The sequence below is a fragment of the Sesamum indicum genome, linkage group LG6, assembly GCF_000512975.1.
Source record: "Sesamum indicum cultivar Zhongzhi No. 13 linkage group LG6, S_indicum_v1.0, whole genome shotgun sequence".
NCBI classification, from domain to species: domain Eukaryota; kingdom Viridiplantae; phylum Streptophyta; class Magnoliopsida; order Lamiales; family Pedaliaceae; genus Sesamum; species Sesamum indicum.
The window spans coordinates 4,844,779-4,854,272 of record NC_026150.1 but is presented as its reverse complement, the minus strand read 5'-3'; the positions used below and the strand labels follow the sequence as shown (position 1 = coordinate 4,854,272).

The window sequence follows — 9,494 nt, the reverse complement described above, 5'->3', positions numbered from 1 at the left end:
CTTTTGCTTCAGATATACCTCCGCCTGTTTTGATGCCTGTTCCTGGAGCTGGGTAAGTTCAGTACAGCTCTCTATGTTCCAACCATTTACCTTGGTTGTCTTGCAGCCCTTCTTTCCCTCTTGTGTTTTAGTGTAATGCGAATGATTCTAATCACTCTGCGTCGAATTTCCTTGTCTTTATGGTTTATAATTATATGTTCATTGCTTCCAGTCCGCTGGGGCCTTTTGTTCCTGCCCCTCCTGAAGTTGCTATGCGGATGTTGCGGGACCAAGGAGGACCTTCTCCATTTGAAGGTGGCAGAAATGGTATACCAGGTCCCCAGATAAGTGGACCTGCTCCAATTATTGCTTTGCCCCCTACATTTCGACAGGATCCTCGGCGCTTGCGAAGGTCAGTCGTACTCTCTTTCCTTTAAACTTAATGTGTTTCAGAGCTTCAGCTGCCGAAACATTAGACTGGACATTTGCAAATGCCTAAATTAAGCCACCTTGATTTGCAAACATGTCCTGATTTGTCTGACATACCAAAGTTTATTAGTGTGAGTAGAGCCTTTCTGATGAGTGTTTCAGGAAAGGGAACCATAATAGGGGGGAACATTTCACTTTGATCTCATCATGTTTTTGGGCTTAGGGTGAGAGGACTAAGATCGGACCTTCTTGATGTAGCTTTTATAATGAATTTAACCAAGAGAAATTGTTTAAACTGTGCAATGGAGGCTTGAGGTTCTGAATACCGCCACTATGTAGCTTTTCATCCAGGCCACAATTCAATACTGCAGGTAAAGTACTGGTGTTTGATAATGAGCAAACATATGGCCATGTTTAGTGTCGGAATAAGGTTTTAGTGTTAGCCGTTAGGGGTTGTCATCTGTATGCAATACAAAAAGGAAAATGCTAATATTGGCCAGCTTGTGTCTTCATATAAATCAAAATGGATTTTGCGGTAACTTTAGGTGAGGAGGTACTGCTTGACTGCTCGTAGCATATACTTATTTGTACCGGGAGCTCAACAGTCTACATTTACTTTCTCTTGCATGGGCATAAACTTTGGGGCTGTGAAATACAAAAGAACAACATGGGATATGCCACAGGCAGTGGTAAGAGCTAGTCTTCTATTTCATGAGAGTAAACTACATTTGGGACTCTAATGAAAATAAAGCCTGCTTATGAAATAATCAGAAGAATTCCATTTTGTCATCATGGATTTCAGTAGGCACTAAGTAGGGAATCCAAACATATAATATGTACCTAGTTGAATCACAGTAATTGTAAAATCTATGCAGGTATGCTTATGCAACGTCTAATATCCGTTGCCTTCCCCTACTCTCAGCAAAAATCTTACCTGGATGTATCAATTTTGCAGTTACAATGACCTTGATGCACCAGACGATGAAGTTACAGTTATAGATTATAGGAGTTTATAGGTATATAGAAGGGCCAGAAATAGTAAATTGCATGCTTTCTGATCTAGAAGATCATGGCAAAGCTCCTCTGGTTTTTCTGTCATCCTGGCGTGGAAGAAACAAAGGTTCCCAGTCTTAGGATCCATAAAGATTCAATCATCCTGATCGCCTGCTTCACAGCAATTTGCTTTTCTTTTTATTCTTAACAACGGAACCATCAAAGTTCAGAATTGCAAAAGTTTGTGGCAGCTTTGAAAATTTTCAGGTAATTCTTTCTTCCCATTGAGCCATGACAATTTCGAGCAGGAAATGTTCTCAAGAGGGAGACTTATAACTTAAGGCAGTGCCATGTAATTTAACTTATAGACATTTCTTTGTGTTATAGGGTTTTCTCTTACTGGCCTAAATATAAATTTTTAGTTCATTGAATCTTCTAAAGCCTAAATTTATGGAAGCCCTGATTGATGTTTGATGTTTAGGTATTTTCAGGGCAATGAAATGTGCTGTTCTTGACTGACCTTAGCTAAGTTGATTCTCTCCATTTAATAATTCCTTTTGTGGGAATTGAACTCACGTTTCTGTGGGTTGGAGCAATACATAGCGTTTTGCAATCTACATTTGCAGTAATCACCAGATTTTGGAAGTTAAAACTTTAATGTGTGATGTAAAGGTAAAAATGAAATATGATGTGGCCTTTTAATGGAGGGTGTAATATATTCATTGCATCCTCAACAATATGACGCAGTGAGATGTGTGGGGTGTTTTCACACCAAAGCACAGCAACCCAGATGAAGATTGCTAGTAGAAAGAGTTCCCATCTCTTTTGGCTGGTGTTTCCATACCAAATCAAAGAACCCCAAATGATGATTACTCGTAGAAAATTTCTTTTTCTTTTCTCCCTCTAGTAGTAATGCCAGATGTGGCATTGATAGCAATGGCCCCATGGTAAGCTACTGGCTTGTTTAATATGATCTAAGTTTTGTGGTTGGCTGCTGGATAATCTTTATCAAGGTGAATTATTTACATGATAAGTGTAATTGCAGAAATCAAGTGTTTAGTTACTCTCCTCGAGTTCTCCATGAGTCATACAATAAGTCCCTGTAGTCATGTGGATGAAGAGTAACAGAGTAACAATATTGTGGATTGATGTGTTTTGGTTAAAAGACTTGAAGTTGCAAAGCTGAGTGAAGAGCGCGCATCTGCCAGTTATTATGCTTTGAAGATTTTGATATTGTGATAATAGAATGTACAAATGAGGGATATACGAAATCGTTAAGGAGTAAATTTTTTGAACAATGGGATCTATATTGTGGTAAAGTGAGATGATTTATACATTTTAGTATTTTTAATAATTCTTTTTAATTTAATTAGTTGAACCAGATTTATCATTAATTGTCGACTGTTATTGCCGACTATATGCTTGGACCTTCTGTTCTAAAGCTAGATAGAATTGGATGCTTAATTCATTGCAAGAGGTCTTGCTCTCGGACGCTCAAATTTTGGCCAGATATAGCAAAAACAACAGGAGATGTCCTCTTTTCTACATCGCGTTTGTTAAATCACACGGACAACTTTTTCAGGCGAGAAATTGCACCCTTTGTTACCACAAGACGAGATTGGCCCAAGAAGATAGCTAGTGTGGGATGAAGGAGGATGCACTTTGTGTTTATCACGACCAGAATCGAATATTAGCCGACTGGATTAACCCTGCCAAATTTCTTCTTTCCAAAGACATTACGTTAGGAAATAAACATTGAAAATATGACCATTATGTTTGTTTTCATTTTCAGATATTGTTTGGAATATGTTAAAATATACCCCATATTTGTCATTATACAGAAATATTTTATTTGGGTGTTTTTAACTATTTTTAGCATAAATACATATATTTATATGTACGCGCACATGTACATAAATATATATTAAAAAAAACATGATTTGACAATGAACAATAATTTTATCTCTCAAAACACAACATTAAATATGCAATACTTACTTTAAATTATTTCAAAAAACAAATCCAAACATGCATACTATTTTTAACATATACTTATTTATTTTTCTCTCTATCGCCACAAAACACTAAGAATTGGATCCAAACACTATGCACATTTCCATGAAAATAATCGCGCACGCACACTGTATAGCAGCATCAACAAGATACTGTTGTTTTACTACTAATTTCTACAAAGCCGACTAAACACATACAACATTCCATCTGGAAACCCATGCAATCTTGATCATCGGCAATGCCAGAGTGAACTCATGCCTAGTAAGACCTACTGGTATGTACATTTACAAACTTGCAATTAGATTCTGTAGCAGGACCAAGGAACAACTACAGCCTGTTTAGAGATGCACGGAGGACTTAAGAGAATTGCAAACTCGTTGGAGAAAGTTCAGTCAGTAAGTCAACTCCAATATGCACTTCACCTTGGTATGAAAGTCGGAAGAAGGTGGGCTCTACTTTCGCTGCCTTTTAGCTGTATTATCTTGTTTCGTGTTGATCTGCGATGAAAAAAAGGACATCCATATTAGAAAACCATCATCCTTCGGATGGCAAAAACGTAATAATAATTGATCAAATGTAGTTGGCAAAAACTATGGATGATGCGAGTAAATCTACGTACTTGGATTATAAGTGGAAATAAGGAAAGTTGATCAATCATGCATCTTCTCGAGGAAGTACAAACAAGAAAAATTTGAAAAAGAAAGCATGCATTTTGAAACAACTGAATAGCGTAGCACAGCAGCTACTCAACACGAATCAGATTTTCCAGCTAGCGTCAGACCCAAGAATCTAAGAACAAGCTATGCTCAACAAGTTAATCATCTTTTATAATAGGCTGTTATTAACTTCCATTTGGCAAGCTATCCCAGCTTACACAATGTAAGAAATTGAAGAAGTGCGGCAGAAGAAGTCTAAGGTAATACAGACACCGATTATGAATAGACAAAGTATTTATGTTTGAAGTCCTTTCCTATTCAAGGAGCACATCTCAAAAAAAAAAAAATAAATAAATAAATAAAAAATCAAGGAATGATTCTAAATGGCTAGTGAAGGACAAATAATTTTTTGTTAGTGTAACAAATTTCAATAACAATTGGCAATAATAAAAGAATATGAAGCAGAAAGAACATAAACTCCAGAGTTGGTGCCAAATAATGAAGAGAGTAGATGAATAAAGAATTGTGTATAGCATGATATTGCATGCTGTTGGAGGTCCCATTTGTACCACAAGAATTACTTTGCTAATAATCATCAACGAGATCAATTTTACATTTATACATGTTATATCTTTTAATGAATATACTTCACATGCCTTATAATCTGCTATTCAAGTATCTGCCATTCACACCCCGTAATACCTAAGGAGATACTCGATAGGATAGAATATCTACATGCTAAGCACAATAAATGCAATGATTCATTTCCGAGGAAAATGATGAGTAACCCGAAGAAATGGAAACACTTAAGATCACTGAAAAACAAAAACAAGAACAAGAATAAATATCTATGGACTATAGAAAATTCCAGTTTGTGTGGCTGTCTCATGAATGTGCAATTCTTGAGAGCAGTAATGTCATAATTACTGCTTGATACAAGAATATTTATGAGTCAAACATATAGAGGATGTCGCCTACTATCTTCTTTTGTGGAGCAGAAAATAGAACTAGCATCATAGGGTACTGTGTATTGTCTCAAGGAAGATGAAAGATATCATATAAACCTCAAATCATAAAGATGTGTTAACTGTGAGTTTTTACAAAAACGGAATGTAGTGGCAGAATGCAAGGAATACTTACTGCATTAGAGAGTTGCTCACGAATGTATGCCATTGATCTCAACATGGCACCTAAAGTATCCCTGGACACCTGAAATTTCACTTCTGATTCTCCTGAGGTTGTCTCTGAGTCTTGAAGCTGAAGATAAAGCAGTCTATATCCAGTAGAATGGCTATTGCATTGAAATACAGGAAAAGAAGTATTTTCCAATACGATATCAAGTTACCAGCAGGAAAATGATGGTTAAACAGTCATATGCTTTTATCATTGTTGGACAATATTAACTTCTGTCAAGTACCTCATCCCAGTGGTCATAGATTGACAAATTTCTCTAAGGAAATCGAGCAATACTCAAATACACATGTAAAGATGATAAGAATTAATGCGCGCTGCTACAGAGATGATCTAAACCAGAATATGGTAGACTACAACACAAAATTGGCATTTGAACTTATTAAGTTCCACTTAACTGTGTTGAGTATATATGCAGCAAGATGCAGAAGTCCTCTTTGGCCATTCAGTCCACTTAACATACAAGCATCATGTAATACAAGGAAAGGTGACGTTACTACATCAAACCAAGAATTAATTTGAAAATCACAAACCTTCAAATTGATGACTGCGACTTTATTGGCAGGGGTAGAAAGCTGTTCGCTGATGTATGCCATGGACCTCAACATGGGCTCTAATGTGAGCCTCGATAGCGAAAACTTTACCTCTGACTCTCCCACATGAGTTCTGCTGTAATCTTGTAACTGTGAAGGAGCAAAAGAAAAATAAATTTGAATCATTAATTTAATTTTAAACTTTAAGTTTGCGATTACAATAGGCCCAGTATTTACTCAAAAGATCAAGATTAAATGACAATTTTTAAAAGACTTTGGTCCTTAGGTATCATCAGGAATAATTCTTTCAAATAGCTTGTCCACACCTGAACTCAGTTATAAGAAAAGGCAATCAACAGAACCAACTAAAAAAGGAAATTTATGAACCCGACTAAGAAAGGCACTAAATAAGATAGATCTCTCAAAAAATCAAATACTGCAGCATAAATTGTTTCTGTACAAGAAATGAACCATTCAGTATATTAACTGGTTTGGAGCAAGAGATCAATGATGCTGGGGGCACAAACCTTCAGGTTAATTACAGCTAGCCTACTTGCTGTGGTCGAGTTTTTATTCTCCATTACCCAAGTCATTGACTTCAGACAAGGAAGAACCACCTGTGGCAGAATGACATATAACGAAAGCTTAGCATCTTCTTCTGCAAAGGATATTTCATTTATCTGAACAGTAAGTCTAGATTTATAGTTTACCGTTCTATCAGAGTGACCATCATCATGATTAACAGAAACTGGGGCCATGGTTGGGGCATTTAAATCAGAAATGGGATGACTAGTAACACTGGCATCATTAAGATTAAAACGTCGTAGTATTTCATCTTGCCGTGGCCATAGTAATGGGGTCATTTCTGGAGTTGCTGTGGATGTTCTTATATCATCATAACCAACTCCACTAACTTGTGAGCTTGATGGTGGGACTTTTGCTATACTTCTCTTAATATCGGAAACCTTCTTCCCTCCTTCTCTGAGACTAGCAAGTACCACACTGTATGTCTCTGATGCTATAGCCCCTTCCTCAGCCAATTTCATAGCTTCCTTGCATAAATTGTTATATCTTGTAATCAGTGACTCATGACTCTGTGGCTCACTGTGTTCTTCAGATGCAATCACACTTTTAGCATTTATGGTCCACCTCTTTAAGATGTAATGCCATGGCAATGTAAGTACATTTGTTACGGTAAAAACTGTCAATACATGTCTACATAGGATGCCAGAATACTCAAACATCTGACAGCTACAATTTGCTTTCATTTCTGCATTGTTGACTGATACAATATAGGCTTTATTGTCATCTTCAAATTTTGCAACCCTGTATATGCTGCTAGCTACATCACCATCAATTCTGTTTGCAGTGTATACAAATGTCTCAACTAACTCCTCTTGGAATTTTGAGAACATTCTCTTTGTATACAAGTTTGCTGTCTGTTTTTCCATTGGGGAAGGTGTCCTCAGCACAGGGGTGGTGCATATTGTATCAGAATCAGCTTCTATTTCCCTCTCAAATGAGTTCTCTAAAGCTCTTTCATATTCCCTAAAGAACAATGGCAAAGTAGTTTGTTGATTTACATAGCCATCAAAAAATGAGCTCTCAAATCCCAGACAGGGAAAAATAGCAAAGAAAGAATCCCGAAAATAAGCAGGCACCCATTGCCTGCGAGCATCATATATTGACTGAAGCCAATCATTTCTCTTCAGATCATATTTTTCAAGGAGAGACGCCCAAAATGATTCAAATTCCTCAACAGTCTGAGTCATGTTGATGCAATTATACAGATCCACCTGAAAATTAGGATGAGCAAGACAGACTTGGGCCATTCTTTCTTGCCCTTCTCTTAACATATGCCACTTGTTTATACAATGCCGGGCTTCTGGAAACACCTTACTAACTGCAACCTGTATGGCTCTGTCCTTATCCGTGGTCAGGGATACAGGGGGACGGTCATTCATGGCAGTTAGAAACGTCTGAAAAAGCCACACATATGTAGCTTCTGATTCATCTAGAAGTAGAGCACAACCAAACATAATTTTCTGACCGTGATGATTCACCCCTGTGAATGGAGCAAATGGTACTGTGTACTCATTTCTTCTGTAAATCGTGTCCATAATGACGGCATCACCGAAATGACTGTAAGCTGCCCTTGATCTGGCATCTGCCCAGAATGCATTAGCCATGCGGTTCTCTTCATCAAGTTGTATGGCATAGTAAAATCCTGGGTTCTCAGCCTGCATTTTCTTAAAGTAATCGAGGAGATCCTGGGCATCCCTAGCTAATGTTCTTCGCCTAGGATGTCTCGTCATATAGCTTAACGAGCCAGTGTTCTTAAATGTATGATTTGATTCTGGAAGAGACATACTCTTCCCTACATGGTTCATTTCTGGAGGGACATGGTTTCCATCCATAGATGCATACATCACACCAGTAGGCACTATGTTGACACCTTGGTGAGACTCCACTACACTGTTCATTTTGGCAGTAAAATGTCTCCTTGGGTTGAGGTAATGCACTTCACCATGACTTAAGACCGGATGAGTGTGCTCCTTTCCAAGTTTTGTTACTATCCACTTGTTTTCACCCCTTAACTCAATTTTAAGCATGGCCCTGCATCTTTCACCAGGTCTTTTTTTCAACCCATCTCCAGAACACAAAAACTCCCGGGAGGTTGCTTTGCCGGCTGGCTTTGATCTATTAAAGTGCCCAATACGGATGCCAAACCCTAGACCTCTAGCATAATCTTCATAGAACATTTTTGCTGAATCTTCAGAATCAAATTCCATCCCGACATGCGGTTCATGAACAATCCTTTCCTCATCCTGAGCCAAAGAGTGGCCATAAGCATTCATTTCTCCACCATCATTAGAATCATCATCTCCGTCATCTGTGATGCCCCCACATAGCCCCATGTTGCCCTCTTCCAGATCAATCAATTCTACATCCATACCACAACCACTCTATATCACCATCACAAACTCTAATCACCTGAACATTAGCACGAGTATGCGTGGACGTCTTTTGACAGGTTCATAGAACTCTAATCCACATGAATTCAACTGTTGACACACATCAAGACTATATGTGATCGAGCGCAAATAAATATGCATAAGCACTGTTCCCTAAAAATTCATTAAAACAACAGAGACAAATACTCGGAAGCTACCCCAGCATCTAGCCAACTTTAGGAGGCTTGGGTTACTCTGTACCCCTAATTTTACTTCAGAACTCCCAAAACACCACCAATATACCTCCACCAAGGAATATATTCTTGAGAACTTAGTTCTTAACTTAAAAACCACAGCATAATTCATATGCACCTTGGCAAATTCTTCAGTCTAACGTGAAAAATTTTCATATATCGTCAGCAGTAGATTACTATATCACCAGTCAATAGAAACCTTCCCATGCACTTCAAAATCTTCACACACAGTCAGCTCATGACCAGAGTAATAATATTCAAGGGGGCAAAAGAGACGTGTAGGTTATAACGTATATATGTATGATTGTACATAAAATGCATGAGACAGAGAGACACCTGTGATCAGAGGGAAAACATAACTCGTTCAGAGTGATCGTGGAATTAGATGAAATTGGATTTTTCTAGGGTTTCTGCATGATCCGATCGAAAGGGAGGGAGGAGTCAGACGACGGCGTTTGGGAGGTACCGGCGACGGTGCGGAAAGAGGGGGAG

At 38.0% G+C, this 9,494-nt stretch overlaps 2 protein-coding genes across 3 annotated transcripts in view; one reads left to right on the top strand and one right to left on the bottom strand.

The window, feature by feature from the left end:
• LOC105163755 (serrate RNA effector molecule) overlaps positions 1–2,755 on the top strand; it is an 8,179-nt gene extending 5,424 nt beyond the window's left edge. The window contains exons 11-13 of the mRNA XM_020694698.1: positions 1–52; positions 212–391; positions 1,364–2,755. The exon at positions 1–52 is cut by the window's left edge and continues 20 nt beyond it. Coding sequence (XP_020550357.1) covers positions 1–52; positions 212–391; positions 1,364–1,424 — 293 coding nt within the window. The 3' untranslated portion in view covers positions 1,425–2,755. The remainder of the gene's footprint in view (positions 53–211; positions 392–1,363) is intronic.
• Positions 3,493–9,488, bottom strand: LOC105163754 (protein FAR1-RELATED SEQUENCE 3; the record flags this gene model as incomplete). 2 transcript variants are annotated; one of them, XM_020694707.1, is given in 6 exon segments in its annotated part: positions 3,493–3,748; positions 3,837–3,911; positions 5,211–5,327; positions 5,795–5,944; positions 6,322–6,411; positions 6,505–9,488. In XM_020694707.1, coding segments are annotated over 5 exon segments (2,646 nt in total). In that variant the 3' UTR covers positions 3,493–3,748; positions 3,837–3,866.